This window comes from Manis javanica, chromosome 2 (assembly GCF_040802235.1).
Source record: "Manis javanica isolate MJ-LG chromosome 2, MJ_LKY, whole genome shotgun sequence".
Lineage (NCBI taxonomy): Eukaryota > Metazoa > Chordata > Mammalia > Pholidota > Manidae > Manis > Manis javanica.
The window spans coordinates 118,713,112-118,730,663 of record NC_133157.1 but is presented as its reverse complement, the minus strand read 5'-3'; the positions used below and the strand labels follow the sequence as shown (position 1 = coordinate 118,730,663).

At 38.1% G+C, this 17,552-nt stretch overlaps 1 protein-coding gene across 11 annotated transcripts in view; it reads right to left on the bottom strand.

Moving 5' to 3' along the window:
• The window catches only part of LOC118970050 (myosin-IIIa-like), a 220,068-nt gene that overhangs the window by 25,262 nt on the left and 177,254 nt on the right, over positions 1-17,552 (bottom strand). For 10 of the 11 annotated variants that reach the window (XR_012128036.1, XR_012128035.1, XR_012128034.1 and 7 more), the window contains 5 exons: positions 16,480-16,591; positions 14,063-14,225; positions 12,351-12,474; positions 7,807-8,710; positions 5,907-6,051 (listed from right to left, as the gene is read on the bottom strand). Coding sequence is in view for 8 of the 11 variants with exons in the window: in XM_073229232.1 (XP_073085333.1) it covers positions 5,907-6,051; positions 7,807-8,710; positions 12,351-12,474; positions 14,063-14,225; positions 16,480-16,591 (1,448 nt within the window). In the remaining 3 variants the exon portion in view is untranslated. The remainder of the gene's footprint in view (positions 1-5,906; positions 6,052-7,806; positions 8,711-12,350; positions 12,475-14,062; positions 14,226-16,479; positions 16,592-17,552) is intronic. The other variant, XM_073229235.1, reaches the window with a different exon arrangement.

Below are 17,552 nucleotides of genomic sequence, written 5' to 3'. Positions count from 1 at the left end.
AATGACAGCCTGTTGGATAGTCATAATTTCTTTGTAAAAGGAGAGGAAGAGAATATGCTTTTGCATTAACAGGTTTTATTTGTCCTGCAATTAATTTTTTTCTTCTCTTCTTGATAGTCAACATAAACTATCAGGTGTAACACAATTAAGAAGAAAAACATCTCCAAAAAACAAGCACTCTGCATACCATTCAGGGAGAAATGATGCCACATAAATAAAACAGTTTCTACTAGGATCTATGATCAACTGGCCATGTCTAGTTACACATATAAATCTCTATTTATATAGATCTAGTTACCTATCATCTATCTATCTCTGTATTTCTTGCAGTGAAAATGCAAGTGAAGTTAGCTCATATCAGTTTCAACTATCACAACTGTTATCAAAACAAAGATATGAAATAAATCCATGTAGTTACCTTATTTATTTTGAACTTTGTAATTAGCACTGCAGTTTTCACTTAGACATTTTACTTTGACACTTTTGCACATTGAAAAATACAGCTCACAGAAAGAGAAACCTTATAAAATAAGGTTACAGCTTGTTAAAACTAATTTGAAAATTTTAATTATCCTCATTTACTATCCATGTTTTCTAGAACTTTCTTTAGAATAGATAAGAAGCTTTCCCAGGCTAATTTGCATAATCCAGCCAAAGCTTACAGCAGAGCTGCAGGTAGCAATTATTTGAAGATGCCTGTAAATTTTTAAGATGCATGAGATAATTAAAATTTCAGATAACTAACATTATGCTTATTTTAATGATGGGATTATTTGTAAATGAGCTCGGTTTTGATTTCCCAAGTGAAATTTTTCATGGGGAGGCATGGTTTGTTGTGAAGGCCAGTACTGCAAGGTGGCCTCCTGAACCTGAGCTAACAACTTCCACAGCATATTAGTTAAAACTGCCTCTGCAGGTGAGGGCAGCCGCTCACACTGGGAGGTTCCAAATTCTATGGTTAGTAATTCTGATGATCTAAGGAGAAAGAACTTCTATATGTTGTAAGACTTTCTTTTCTGACAAGAAGGAATTTAAAGGCAGATGACATAAAAATCCATGAATATTTAAAGAATGTAATGTTCCATTTTTTGTTTTAATTAAAGCCAAATTCTCAGATCTTCACTCCACTGCCTACTATACTTTGTTCCACTATAATTCTTGGAAAGAATTAATCAGCTTTCCAGCCAGTTAATAAGTAGGTCCTGAAAGTCTACTGTGTGATGAATAGGTGTGCTAGTGTAACAGGAAAATGAGTTTATAGTATGACATGGTCTTGCCTGCAAAGGGTTGAAAATCTGTTTGAAGAAGACAAAACTAATTACATGAAGTAACTTTGAGGATGAGTAAATGCAGACTATGGCACTGATAATCTACTGCCTCTGTAAGTGTGTACCTGAATACCTGTGTGAAATCTGTGATGTCTGCAGGTATACAAAGACAACTGAGAAAATCAGCAGAACTGGAGGAATGAAGAATGGGTGGTGGGAATTCTTGGTTTAAATGTGGGCAGGAGATGGCAAACCAAGCCTGTTTCATAAAGAAAACCAGTCTAAAATTTAGGATGCAGTTTGCCTATCCTGTGGTAAACCAAGTGCATCCCAAGGTACAAGAATGGATCTAGACAGTGACTGTAATGGGGTATGTGGGGGGGGCCTGATGATGGGGGGTGTCTAGTAAACATAATGTTGCTCATGTAATTGTAGATTGATGATACCAAAATTAAAAAAAATTAAAAAAAGAACGAACTACACGGTAGCTCCTATAATGCATTAAAACACCTGAATATGAATCTAAAAAAAAAAAAAAAGAATGGATCCAGAACCCCTGCAGGGACTTATTACTGACCAACCAATATCTGGTCCAATTTGCGACCTCAGTCTGAATTCTTTGAAGTATATTTTACCATCAAATTTTACAAACTATTCAAGGAATTAAAAAAAAATCATAGATAATTAAAATACATTAATATAGATTCTCTCCAATGATAAAGCCTAGCAAGTATTGGGGGAGAATCTCCTAAAAAGCAGCACAATGGTTATTTGCATCCACTTTTCTATTGTATCTAGCCTAACATTTAAAAAACTTGGGGACTTAGTAAGTAACTGCTAATGCATAGGAAATTCAATGGTATTTCAGTCCTCTCACTTGCTCTGCAGCGTCATTTCTGCATGACTTCTAGGAAACCCTCTTCTAGATACCAGGCTGCCTGGTGTTCTTCCCACCTCTCCAGCTGCTCCTCTTGGCTGGTTCCTTTCTGCCTGACCAGTGCACGTGCAACTCCTGCTCTAGGTTCTCTCCTCTCCTCGCTGTAGGTGGGTTCCAGAATGATCTCATTCACCCCATGGCTTCAGTAACCATGCACGTGTCCACCTATTTGCCTGGCAGGTCGTCTACTGACTAACCATTGCTTGAGCCTGTTTACCTTCTCAGCCACCACTTTATCCAAACCATCATCATCCCCTGCTGTCCTTCCACGTTTCCCTGCCATCAAAGTATATTCACACAATGTAATCAGAATGGTTTTTTAAAACAGCAGTTATCTATAGCAGGGTTAAATTTTCACAGCGTATAATTCAGATGCACAAAAATGTCACTTGATTTTTCTAAAATTGACCTAATTTTTACCTCTTAGTACTCCTTTTTAATTTCTAATTTCTAGCATTACATTATTTTTAACAAATGGCCATTAAACTCAGTTGCTTTCAATTTCCTTACGGTTTTATGAGTAAATTTAGTCATTTTAGGTTTCTGACTCTCTTCTTCTCCCTGGACCACATCTAGGGTAGAGGGACAGGGGACTTTGGCAGCTTCACAGCTTTAATGGAGACAGGCCACCTACTCTGTACTATCCTTCGGTCCTCATCAGCGTCTGCTGAGGGTAACTGCTCGGTCTAGTCTCTGGTCACTGGCATCTACTACACCTCCCATGTTCTCCTTTGCTCTTGGTTCTGGCTTGTCAGGTCCACCCAGATGCCTCTGTGTCTTTAGGTTACTTCAGGCCCCTCTCAGGTACTTCCTCTAAGGCTAGTCCCAGGCAAGTGGGACAATTCAGATGCTGTCCAATTTAGCTTTAGACAAGTATATACATAGTAGAATATGCAACCTGTCTACATGTGCACTGAAGAAATTGTTTCTCCCTCTAAACCTGAAGGATTAGATATGCCACTCAATTACAGTCCTTTCAGTGTAAGCTAAGAACTGATCTCTGATATTCTTCTTAGGTCCATTTTTAAAAAATAGCAGAGTGAAGAATAAAATGAAATAATTTGACTTTCTACTAAAATAAATTCTGCTTTTAGGACAATTCATACTCCCTGACAAGGCAGTCTAGAGAAAGAACAGAGTTGGAGGTATCACACTTCCTGATTTCAAGCCATATCATAAAGCTATTGTAATCAAAACAATATGGTACTGGCAAAAAACAGACATCTAGGCCAATGGGCCAGAATACAGAGCCCAGAAATAAACTCAAGCATATATGGTCAACTTATGTTTGACAAGGGCACCAGTAATACATAATGAGGAGAAGACAGTCTCTTCAATAAATGGCACTAATCATCAGGAAAATGCAAATGCAAACCACAATGAGATATCACCTCATACCAGTTAGGATGGCTGCTATCAAAAAGACAGGAGAAACAAATGCTGGCGAGGATGTGGAGAAAAGAGAACCCTTTCCATTGTTGGTGGGAATGTGATTTGGTGCAGCCACTATGGAAAACAATATGGAGCTTCCCCCAAAATTTAAAAATATAGCTGCTATATGATCCAGCAATCCCTCTTCTGGTATATGTCAAAGGAAATGAAATCAGTATCTTGAAGAGATATATACACTCCTATGTTCATTATAGTATTTTTCATAATTGCCAAGGTATGGAAACAACCCAAGTGTCTATCAGCAGATGAATAGGTAACAAAAGTGGTGTGTGTGTGTGTGTGTGTATATACATATATGAATATTACTCAGCCATGAGAAAAAAGTAATCCTGCCATTTGTGGTAACATGGATGAACCTGAAAGACATTATGTTAAGTGAAATAAGCCAGAAAGAGAAAAACTGCATGCTGTCACTTACACGTGGAACCTAGAAAAATTAAACACACAGAAGCAGAGAGGAGAACTGTGGTTCCCAGAGCTGGGAGGCGAGGGAAATGAGGAGATAGTGGCCAAAGGCTCCAGAGTTACAGATACGTGGGATGAGGAAGTCTAGAGAGCTAATGAGCAGCATGGTGGCAACAGTTAGTAATACTGTGTTGAATGCTGGAAATTTGATACCAGAGTGAATTTGGGGGCTCTCATCACATACACACCCAAAATGATAACTATGTGATGAGGAGATATGTTAATTAGCTTGACTGTAGTAATTATTTTACTATGTGTATTTATATCAAATCATCACGTTGCACACCCTAAATACATACAGTTTTTATCAAACACACACACAAGTCCCTGAGATGTTCAGAAGTGAAAAGTCACTGCAAACCTCAGTACCCTCCCTTCCCTTCCTAGGAAGCTACCCCCATCCCGCCTCCTTCCGGCTGAGGACAGGCTGAGCTGCTTACAGGGAGACACATCCCGGCTGCTCTTGCTTCCTCTGCACCAAGGGCACCTCACTGCCCACGTGCACTAGGGCTGCTGCGTACACAACCAGAGGGACGCTGAAGCCCTGCCCTCCCCTTCTGCTCCCGCGTGCCATCGTGCCTTCTGCGCAGGCGTCACTGGTGGGTGGCACACGAGTGGGGCTCTGGGCTCTGACTCGTTTAGAGGTTCTGGGCCAGGGCCTGAGACAGCGGCAGTAGAAAGGCTGGAGAACCACTCTCTGGGCTGCTTTTTGGTTTTTTAGGATCGCTGCTTGAAACATTAAGTTACTTCCTTTCCTCCCATATCAGACAAACAGCCAGGCTCATCTTCATATCTTCCAGCCCAAGGGGCTTCTCCGGAAGCTGCACGAGGCTAGCAGTCCTTCCTGTCTTGTTAAGAGCCAAGCTCATTGCAGAGGTGGAGCCAGGTGTCCTAGAGCAGGTGGGGAGGGAGCAGAGGGCCTCCGACAGAGCCAGTGAAAATGATCACGGGAAAACAAATGCAGATTCTTTGGGGCAGAGATCAGCAGGGCCCTCAGTGGCAGCCCCTGGGGGAGGTGATAAGGGTGCAGAAAAATTGGCTACCTGGAGCACATGTGGACCAGGTGAACCTCTCAGTTTCTGGGTACCTCCTGCAGGGGTGGGAGCGGCAGAGCCTCCTGACTTTAGGGTCATGAGGCCAGCTAGGAGACGGGTGTCCCAACAGTACCCGTGTGGGCAAACAGCTGGTGACCACAGGCTCTCCCGGATCCTGGGTGGGTGTATAAGGCCCTAGGGCATTTGCACAGTCCTCGAGAAGTGGAGGCCTGATTATTACTGAGTCTGACTTCCCCACCAGTTTAGTGGGATAGGGGCAGAGTGTGACTTAGATTAAGAGAAAATTTAATGATGCATCTGGGTTTGTACATCTGAATGGAGATTTGCACCTTCTACACTCTACTTAAGGTAGCAGACACTCCCAAAAGGCATAGATATATTTTAGTCATTTGTTCCCTTTTATCAAGCCTGCATACTCCCCCACTCCCCGAAACTCCCTTTCTATTCCTTTCTGGTATCATATGTCAAGTTCTAGTTGAATTATATACATACAGAGCAAAAAACAGAAAAGAGAGGAGAATGAAGTCAGAGAAGGTAGGAGGTATGTGGAATACTCTGCAAAAATGTGTTTACACTCACAAGAAATGGAATGAAATGAAGGTTCTCGCCAAGGCAGTTAGAACATAATCACCCCAAATCTGCTATAGAGGAAAAGTGGGAAACTAATAAACAGTAAGGTATCTGGCACAGCCTTTTCCTTTAGGAAGTTCTAAGTCTACTGATTTTTACCTGAGAGGCAGTGCTGAGAAGAAACTTGTCTATTAACTGGCTTATGAAGATAGACACCCAGATAAAAAGGCTTCAGTTGCTGAGACAAAATCATTTGATTCAGTTTCTTCTGCAGAATGAAGTAGTCTTCTGATAACCTGGAGATCTAAGAAGAAGGTCATGTGTCAGATTAAATCAAGGAAAAGAATTCAGAGCGCGCCACAGGTACTCTGAGGTCTGATAAATCCTTGGTCAGCTATACCTGGGACTCTCACTAGCTTCTTCTCCAGAACCTGCCCTGACCGGTGCACCAAGGTCCTGTAAAGTCCTCACTTGACAAAACCTCCCCCTTTGTGCTGTCTTCCATCTTACACTTTCAATTTAAAACTGCCAAACACGTCAGGCTACATGAAGCATTGTCTCCTGATGGGCTTCCTGGGGTTCTTGCATCTGCCGTCTGTCCTTACCATTCTGCTGTGACTGCTGTCCTGCTTTTATCCTGAGGAACCCCCTCAGCTGCCTTGGATCATGTTACCCTCCCTCCATTCCTTTAGTCTTAGCCTGATCCTAGGGGGCTACTCTCTTCTGCTCCCTCTTTCTGCCTGGGTCCCTCTGCCTCTGGTCTGGGTCCCAGCTCTGTTAACATGGCTATTCTGCCAGGTTGAATGTGGGGGGTTCCTGCTTTTCTGCCTCTGGCTTTCTCCCGGTAGAGAGTTGAATCCACTCCTGTGGCGTTATCAGCCAGGTCGCTGTAGATGACGTGAAAATTCTCCATCTCCTCAATGTTTCAGCTGCACAGCAGGTCAGGGTACTAACCCCTGGTTTGGTCTTTAGAGTGAGAAAACTTACGCAATAAGAAAGGAAGGCCTGCATGTACATTAAATTATTTCTATATGCTTAGAAAAAAACAGAATAGGCAGGGACTAGTAAACTAATCAGCGCAGATCTCTACTCACAGCTAGAAGCTGGACATGTTTGGGGCACACCTCTAACACTAGGGAGGTGTTCAAGGGCAGTGAATGTGCTTTCTTAGGGGCCCAGCCACCATCAGAGACAAAAAGCAGAGTTTAGGGACTCAGGAGTATTAGGTGTTCTTTGAACTAATTCATTATGGTATTTCTTCTAGGATTTTATAAACTTGATTACATTGGTGATGTATATTAATTTACAATATACAATATGAATTTTAGAGGTCATCTGGTTTAAATACTTCACTTTACACAGGAGAAAATGAAGGTACTAACACATAAAGTGATTTTCTTAAGGTCCAACCACTAGGAAGAGCAAGAACTGGAATCACCATTTGTAGGAGCTACCCCTTGGTATCGCCATTGCACTAATTCATCATTGTTCCTGTGCATCCATGCAAACTCCCTACAGCCAATTGCTCCCTTCTAGAAACAGCCAAAATATAGCCTACTAATAGCACAAGATGTAATTTGTCTTGGTGGATTTTCTTTATGGTTCCACTTGGCATGATATATCATGTAGACCTCCATCTTCATTGCGTATATGTTTCAGTATAGCTACACACCTAATTTTGATACCTGATTGTGTCTCCTCAAAATTTGGGACTTAAGAGGATTTGGAAACTTTTCCTATTTTTTTTAGCTATAATGAAAGATCTTAGATACGTGGAAATTTGCATTGTCAAATACTAGCATTTTAGTAAGCTATATAAACCAATGACTGGTCTCCTTATTACACAAGATTTCTACATTCTTTTCTACTATTTTATCACAGCAATTTGTTTAAAGGTTTAACAGCTATTTGAGTAATACAACCCTTGAGACATTTTATTTAAAATATTTGCAGTCTCCTAAAAAACAGAAGAAACAATACATGACTTAATAATTATTTAATTCAGTTGTTTAGTTCCCCAAGATTTTACTAGTTAAAAAAAATCTATTTATTCACATACCTGTTTTGAAAAAATGGCCAAATCAGACGCTTCTTTTTCTGAAATTGCTTTTGAGTCTTTACCGTTCTTCATGTTGATGTGACAGGGTTCCCTGTGTTTTGTGGGATAGGAACACAAATTGTGGGTATTTCTTGCTACATCTGTTGGTGCTACAACAGTCTTTTGATTTCTAAAAGAAGTCATCCTGTCCATCCTTAACCACTGCCTCCTCCTGTAGCCCCGGAATTTGCTCTGGATGAACATGGCTGCTCTATCTGCTTCCGGGCCTTGTTTCGTTGGTCCAACTTTCCTCTCTGTGACTGTCCCATGCCTCTGATGGCTCCTCTGTGGGCTGCATACTGGTGCATTCTGGGTGACCAATGATGTCTTCTTCTCTGTTTCTTTGCTGTTTACATTTTGATAAATCGGCCTTTGGCTAAGACTAGGTTCCAAAGATTTTTTAAAAGAGGGCTGCTTAGCATCATTCTCAGCTAACCAAAGTCCTGGGCAGTGTGGCCTCTCCGATATGGCCCTCCTTTCCAGATATGCTGCTTTTGAGTCTTCAATATTCCTCTCTTCTGTGTACCTCTGGTAGTACTTCTGGATCACAGTGTCCTTCTCCTCCACTTTATTTGTCTCACTGTTTTCTTCTAGGTGTTTCATATGTTTCTTTTTGGAGCTTGCGTCCATCCAGAGGTCCCCCACCAAACTCGGTTGTTGGTTGTCTTCTTCCCTATACACATTATTGACTTTTTTCTGAGTCTGATAGGTGCTGTTGTTATTTTCAACAGCATTCACAACCTCTCCTTCTGCTTTCAAAGTAGAAGCCATCACTGCAGATGCACTCCCTTTATTATTTGGAGCTGGAATGACTATTTCATTAGTAGAGACTGCATTTTCTGTCTGTTTCTTCACAAAAGATTCCCTGTGTAAAACATATGGCATCTGAATATATAACACTAAACTAGAGCTTATTATTTCTTTTGGTAATAGCTGCATCTACATAACTTTGGGAGAAAAAGCAAAAGGGACAAAAAGCTCAAGATGAAAAATTATCAAGTCACTTTAATCAAATAATCAAGTGTTTCCCAAAGCACTTTCACGACAACTGTGATGGCTACTCAAATAATGATAAAGCCAGTTTCAACTTAGAGTGAGAAAACCTAGGTGTTTAATCACTTCAAATTAAGTCCTTTTCAAAACTAAGTATCTATAGTCAGGAGATGTTGTGGAAAATATATCTCAATTTGAGACCAGGACACAGGGTATGTTCTCTCAGCTGACATGCTGTGCTTTAATAAACTCTAAGCTACTGATCATAGGAAAAATATTACAAAATTAAAGGTAAAGTAGCATTCCAACTATAGCCCATGATCGTATATGTTGGCCAAAATTTTATAGTAGTACTTTACCAGCATCCTTCCAAAATGATTTCCCCTCAACTTGAAGATAAGATCTCTGCATCTCTTTTTGTAGTCACACAGCTTGTTTTCTCAATTTTCTTTTTGAGGAGGGCAAAACCCTCACAAGAGCAGTATGGGTGTTAGGGTCAACTTAAAAAGTCATAACCTGACACCTGACATGCTACTCGGGGGGCTTTTGCCAAAAACTTTTCTTTTTTGATCCAGGAAAGCCACGGGAGAGTTTTGGTCTTTTACAGTCTGTTTGTAAAGAAGGACTTCTTTTTTAATCAAACTGGGAAAAAGCTTCTGGGACTCAATTTTCCTAATTTCACTGGCCACTTCCTAGGTCTACTATAACATCCTTAGGTTTTTATATGGGAAGCATAACAAAATCCCAATTGTTCTGCCAGGGATCATGGAATAAGGCAGGGGACCAAGAATCCCATAATTTAAATGAATGGCTATGTAGGTATTTTGAATATCTCCACAGAATGCTTATATTAGTCAAAATGTCATTAATGAGAGGACATGAGTAAATTATATTACAAAGCTATAATCATCAAAACAGTATGGTATTGACAGGAAAACAGACATATGAAAGATCAATGGAACAGAATACAGAGCCCAGAAATAAACACATTCATTTATGGTCAATTAATTTATGACAAAGGAGCCAAGAATATACCATGGGAAAGAATAATCTCTTCAATAAATGGTGCTGGAAAACTGGATGGCCACATGCAAAAGAATGAAACTGGATTTCTATCTTACACCATACATGAAATTCAACTCAAAATGGATTAAAGACTTGAACATAACACTTGAAACCATAAAACTCCTAGAAGAAAACATTGGCAGTAAGTTTCTGATGTCAGTGTTGGCAATAAATTTTTTGGATCTGAAACTAAACCAAAGGAAATGAAAGCAAAAATAAACAAATGGGACCACATCAAATAAAAAAACTTCTACAGAACAAAGGAAGTCATCAACAAAGTAAAAAAGGAATTTGCCAAATGGGGGAAAACATTTGCAAATAATATATCTGATAAGGGGCTAATATCCAAAATATATAAAGAATTTATACAATTCAACAGAAAAAATAAACATGTGCAGATGATCTGAAGAGAAATTCGTCAAAGAAGACATACAACACACACGTGAAAAGATGCTCAACATCACTAATCACCAGGGAAATGCAAACTTAAATCACAATTAGACGTTACCTTCTACCTGTTAGAATGGCTTTCATCAAAAAGACAAGAGATAAACAAGTATTGGTGAAGGTGTGGAGAAGGGGAATTCTAGGTCAGTGTTGGTGTGAATGTAAACTGGTGCAGCCACTATGGAAAACAGTATGGAGGTTCCTCAAAAAACTGAAAATATAATTGCCATATGATACAGCAATCCAATCCCACTTCCTGATTAGATCCAAAGGAAATGAAACCATTTTATCAAAGAGATTTCTGCACTTCCATGTTCACTGAAATATCAACCTAAATGTCCACCAATGGATGAATGGATAAAGAATATATGGTATTTGCATAAAGTGGGGTATTATTCAACCACAAGAAAGAAGGAAATCCTACCATTTGTGACGACATGGATGGGCTTTAGGGAATCAGGTGAAGTGAAATAAATCAGACAGAGAAAGACAAATACCACATGGTATCACTTTTATATGGAACCTAAAAAAAAGAAAGAGTAAAATTCACAGAAACAGAAAAGCAGAAAAGTGGTTACCAGAGATGGACTGTGGGGAAAATTGGGAGAGGTTGGTAAAAGTACAACAAACTGTCAGCTATAAGATGAATAGGTCTCAGAATCTAACATAAAATATGGGGACTGTAGTTGACAACACTGAATTGTATAACTGAATTTTGCCCAGAGAATAGAACTGAAATGTTCTCTCTCTCTCTCTCTCTCTCTCACACACACACACACACACACACACAAGATAACTATGTGAGGTGATGGATGTGTGGATGTATTAATTACCTAAAAGGAGGGAATCCTTTCACAATGTAGACATTTATCAAATTGCCATGATGTTCAGTATTTATAATTATATATGTCAATTATATGTACCTCAATAAAGTTGAAATTTAAAAATGATAGAGAAGTTCTGGAGATCTAATATAGGGCATAATGACTGCTAACAAGACTGTATTGTACATTTGTAAGTTGCTAAGAGTGTAGGTCTTACATGTTCTCATTCTCCCACACATACAACTATATTCATTGAGGTGACAGAGGTGTTAACTAATCTTATGTGGTGGTCTTTCCACAAATCAAATCATTATGTTGTACACCTTAAGATTATACATGCTATATGTCAAGTAAATCTCAATCAATTTGGGGATAAAAAAGACAAAAGGACTGTAGTGGGGCTGGAATGATCACTATCTGCCTGTAAAACCACTTACTCATCTTTCAATCAGTTCAAGTTTTATTACTTAAGCAAAATATAGATATTTTCCCCTTTCAACCAAGGCAGGGTTCCCTCCTTCATGCCCCTACTGCACCCTTTGCATATTTTTATAGCAGAATGAACTCAAGTTTTTAGAATTATGTATTTATTGGTTATATTTCTCTTCCATGAATCTGGGAGTATTTTGAGGATAAGGATTTTGTCTCATTTATTAGTGTGTATCCACTGTTTGGCACAAAGCCTACTGTATAAATGAATTCAGGTGGATCTGCTAATATGCACTAAGAGACATAGATAAGGAGGCTCACAAGAAGGGCAACGGAGCTATGCTTTGAAGATTAGATTATGACTGGGCAGCCAATGACATATTGGTTATTGAAGCCATGGGAATAAATGATAGAGCCCAGGGACAGTATTTAGATGTGGAGGAGGATTTAGATATAGGGAGAGGAGGAGGAATTAGCAAAAGACACTCACAATTAGGAGCAGAAATGTAGAGAGCAGTCTGGCAGAGGCTGAGGAAGAAAATGCTTCGAGAGGTAAAGTGTGTTCATCAGTGTAAATTGCCGAAGAGCATAAAGAACATGAAACTGGCCACTGGGTGTTCACTAACATTTAATGCATCAGCATTAGCAACCTGGTTAGGTATTAGAAAGACTGAACTTTATTTTGTGACTTTACAGACTTGAAAAATCTATAGTATCAAAATGTTATAAGAATAGACATCACTATACCTTTTATTTTCGAAGTTTTTCTTGTAGTCACATTCCTGATCATGAGTCCGAACGGTTGTCATTGCTGTGTTTTTTGTGTTAACAGTTTCTTTTCTTTGTTTCCTGGCTAGATGTCCTCTTGCAGCTGAAACATATAAAGCCCGGAGTAATGTTAATCATAATAAACAAAAGAACATTGCCTAGATGAGTGGAAACAAATGTTTTTTTTGACCATCAAAGTGAAAGAGGAAAATGAAATTAAAGACTCCAAATAGAACTGGTTCACAAAAAAATATGGGATCCATTAACAACACTCTTATAGATGACAAGTGATAGAAAATAATTAAAGTAACTTTCATATTAGAGAGAGTACTAAAATGAAACTAAAATTATAGAGATGAGCTAAGTTGATGCAAAAGATAAATTGTACTCATTTGCTTGAAACATGCTAATAATTATTTTCCTTTTAGTTTTATCATGGTCAGCCATTCATGGTAGAAAACCTCTATAGCTAAGTGTATGCTTGGAACTTTTGGCCAATTATCTTCAGATCCAGATATATTTCAGAATTCAGATTTAAACTTTTTCATTTTAGGAAGGGATTTCAGAGTAAACAACATATTTCTATAACATTCCCCATGTCAGGGCAGCATTCCATAATTAAACACATGAGTATTTCTTCAGAAAAGCACAATATTTTTTACTAATTGGGATGAATAAAAGACTGCAAATATTTGGTTATATTTCATTGCCAAATGAATTGTGAAAAACTGCTTATTTTCAGCATTTGTGAATTCTGGAATTGAGGATAAGGAATGAATCCCAAACTACAGGGTTTGCATTTTGCTGTCCCAGTGAAATGTTAAGGGTTGAAATTTGCAAAAGAGATGCTGATGAGCATTATGGATCAGCAGAACTAGGACTGGACCATGAGTGTCCTGAATGTTTATCAGCTGTCCTGCCCAGTACATTAGTGTTCTTCAGAACATAGGCTACAAATCAGTACCGGATCATAAAATCAATTTAGTGGGCCAAACTGAGCATTTAACAATAAAGTGGAATAAACCAGAACAGAAGTGATCAGATTGCATTGCTTTTAGTATATGAGTGTACTAGGTTACATCGTAAAATATATTTTTACTGTGAAATGTCCAGTCAAAAGATTTTGTATGATGCTGTACAAAGCCATGCAAGGTTCTAAATTTAGTTTCTTATAGAAACATGGAAAGTGAAATATACAAAGTCTATTAATATATTTCAATACAAATTTATGAAGTATAATTATAAATATTATTTCCTACAGATCATAGAAAGGAACGGATGTCCTTTCTCAAAAATGCCTTTTCCCAATTTAATTAAATTGTCAAAAATTATGGCAAGTATAACCTTTGGAATAAAGCAGGAAAAATGTTATTGTTCAACAGATTATAATAATATATTCTTGAGATCTATAATTAATTTAATTACTTGCCATATCTTGCATAGTACATCAAATGTGTTTCACTAATACATGACAAATTTTAAAGATGAAACATTTATCCAGATATTAAAAGTGTCAATCACTAAAACAATCTGATTTAGATTTAGTATAGAGAAAGTATCAAAGTAACAGTCTGAAATTAGACACAAAAGCTTCATAAGAATTGGAAGTTTGTAGAGAAGATTGGATCTTAGGTCCGTATCTAAAAAGAATTTTATGCTTAGTTACACTGAGAAATGGTCTGGGTAATTACCTGACTGTAGTATTATAGCGCTCTCTTTCCTTTTCTCCTGTATTTTTTGGTACCTTCTTGAACCCAAGAATCCTCTGACACAGGCTTGAATCAAAATAAGCTTGTCAATGGCTTCCTTTCGCATTAAATTTAACTGTTCCACATGATAGTATTTAAGGAACACCTTAAAAGAATAAAATACAAATAAAAGTACAGCACAGAGATGTGAAACAGTTATGTGCTATGTCTTGCATAATAGATTATTTTCTAAATCTTTTTAGGTTTTGAAAATACTGTCTTTTGCTTGTTTGGCCTGGAAGTTGCTATAACATTCCAGATTTTTATGCTTGAAGAAAACCTGTCTGTGAGGTAGAATACAGTTTAACTATCATGTGGTTTAGTTGCAACAGCTAACTGGGTTTTGCTGGATGGGCCAATAGGAGTGGAGGATGGTGAGCTCTTCTATCAAGTGTTAGCATTATCTGTGTCAAACTAATTTTTACGCTTTTTTAAAATAAAAAAGACAATTATAGTTCCAAAATTTTTAAATCTTACAAATCTATTTGTAAGATAGAGGACAGTTATAGTACTAGTTCATGCATCAAATGTTTATTGAGACCTGTTATACATACGTATCTGCTGGGCATACAAAGGTGAATAAGGCAGGGACACTCCTTCAGGGGCTCATAATGTTGTCTGTGGAGGGAATAAGGCAGACGGAGGGCCCCGGGTAGAATGGACAACATTCTCCTAGACCCAGCAGCCACCTTGAGGAAAGGAAGCTGACTTCTGATCTTTATAAAATAAAAGTGGATCAGAGCAACAGAGCAGCCTGCAGTCTTGGAGTTGTTTTCATCTGAGTTTTCAACCTCACCTGGAAAATGTGAAGATTTTTTTTCTTATAATGGCTCCATTTACTAATAAAAGTCACCTTAAAGAGTTTATTGACTCCACTATGGAAGTTACTTAAATTCAAATTTAACAGCAGAGTCCTGAGAACTGGTAGCTCTGACTGTAGAATTCACTCGGCACCAAAGGCAAATGGTTTAGCATGATAGGTTCTGAGTGAATTTAGTTTTAATATCTGCAGGACTCGAGATGTTAATATATGCGAGTCCATTCTACTGTTGACAATTCATTTAAAATGCAATCTGTTTAAAAAGGTCATTTTTTTTTTGCACAGCATTAGAAATGTTCTAGTATTGAATACTTTTACCCATCTTAATGAGTTGGAGAAGGTGAAGTAGAAACACACAAATAGCTTTAAAATGCTACTTAAATACCATACAGAACTGGAACTGCAAAGGCCTTTTTACAAGTTAAAACTCCATTTGGAGTTAGGCATGTGTTTCAGACTGTAAGTCATGAGATAGATTTCAGCCTGGGTAAATTCACCTTTGTGATTATCTAAATGAAAATGGTATGAATAAAATACACATCTTTTTAGTGTTCAGAATTCTCTAAGTACTAAATACTAAAGTAAATAGGGATTACTGAATATGTAGGACAGTCTAAGATAAATATTTTTAGAAATTCCTTAAATTGTTACAGGTAATTATATATCTGAACACTATGAAAATTCTCCACCACACTTCCCGCTCAAGACACAACTAATATAAATTTCCTTGCAAATCTGTAAGTTTGTTTTGGTCTAAGCCACGGTGTGGCTGACAGTGGTTATCTTGAGTGGTGCATCCATGAAGGCTTCTTTTCTTTAGATTGGCTCTTTTCTCCATCCTAGCTCAGTGACACATTGAGTGTGCCCCTACAACCCGGTACCCTGTTTTGCTCCTTATGCCAATCTTGTAATGCTCTGAAGATATCTGAGGAGCCCAATGAACCCTTTTTTCTAAGCAGCCACCTGTCTCACTTCCATATTCAAAATTGGTTATGATTTTTTACTCATTTTCTATGAGATTAAGTAAGATAAGCTCCCATAGGTCTCAGATCTAATATATAAACACAACAACAGTCAAACACAAATAGCAAATCTAGTAATAATGGTGAATATTTCACTCGGGATAAATTTCAAGTTTACAATAACAGATTTGAGAAATAGGCACACAAAGAAAAAGAGCATCTTATTTAGAATTATTACAATTCTGTATGGATTTCTGACTATATCTGGAGGTCATTAAATAGAGAAACTATATCAGTCTGTTTTCAATACCATTGGAAGCAAAACATACTAAATTTCATCTATTTTTTTGATAGTCAACATAAATTTTTGAGTTTCTTAAAAAAAACCTTTATGAGAGCAAAGTGCTTAATTTTGCTGAAGGACACATTTATGAATGTATCAGTTTACTTGTCCTATTTTAAGCTAGAGATTCTGTAACATAAAAAGCCATATTTTCAATCACTGCAATATGTTACAATGCTCAGTAAATCCAACATAATTATTAATTCTGTTCTTGAAAATGATATGAAAACATTACTTTTGTTTTTCCAAGAGCCCAGTTATCAAGACCAGCTTTTTCCAAAATGGCAGTGCAGGTGTCAGGGCTCACTGGGGGTTCTTCATTCCATTTGTAGCAGAGGATATGATACCTTTGAGTGGGAGAAAGGGCTGGTTAGCATTTCACGATGGTTCAAAGTATCAGTTGCCTGGTGGACACACAACAGGTCTCTGCGGGGGTGCAAAGAGACTCCCCAGACTTAACCCAGGGGATCCTTTACACATTCTCAGAACAACTCTGAAGCAGACTAAAGGTTTCAGGCTGACCCAAGTCCAGACCACCTGTTTGTGTAAATGTGAGGGTTGTTTTCTCAGTTTAGTGATTGCTTTTCAGCACTTCACAGTGAAATCCCCCACAAAAACTCTGTCACTCAAAAAAAAAATTAGCTGGGTATTTTTTAAAAAGCTACCATTCCCTGTGCATAAAAGCAGGACTATGGTGGTAGGAAGCAGATGGAAAGATTTAATTGTTTTTTTTTTCACCTTTGCCCAAAAACGTTGGAAGATCTTAAAACTGGATGCAGTTTAATTCTACGCAAACTTACCACCACTGTTCGCATGCCATCATTATTTTTTTTTTTTTGAGTTACACTATGTCTCTCACAGGAGTTTTTCTCTATTGGTTTAATATATCAGTAATTGAGGGAAGGAAATGAGTAAGAGGTCAATGCAAGAGAGAATGGAAACAGCTTTGAGGAGGAACAGGGGGATTAAAGGAACAAAAATCAGTTCACACTGGTCAACAATCTTGTGCAAAAGGCAGATCTTAGAATTTCCAACACTCCTTTATTTTTACTTAATTTCTTGATGCAAGATTAACCTGACAGTTCAGAGGAAACAAAGCAGCAAGTTCTGATAGGTTCTGAATTTCATAACAGAGGCCACGATGTGTCCAAGACTGAGTCAGCATGGAGAAATGAAGAGTACTGTACCCAGTCGGGAGAGCCGAGTCCGAATCTTGACTAGTCATCTGTGTGAACGTGGACACATTGCAGCACCTCTTTAAGAATGAATTTTCTCTTCTAAAAATGAGCCTATAGTTAAACCTGTAAA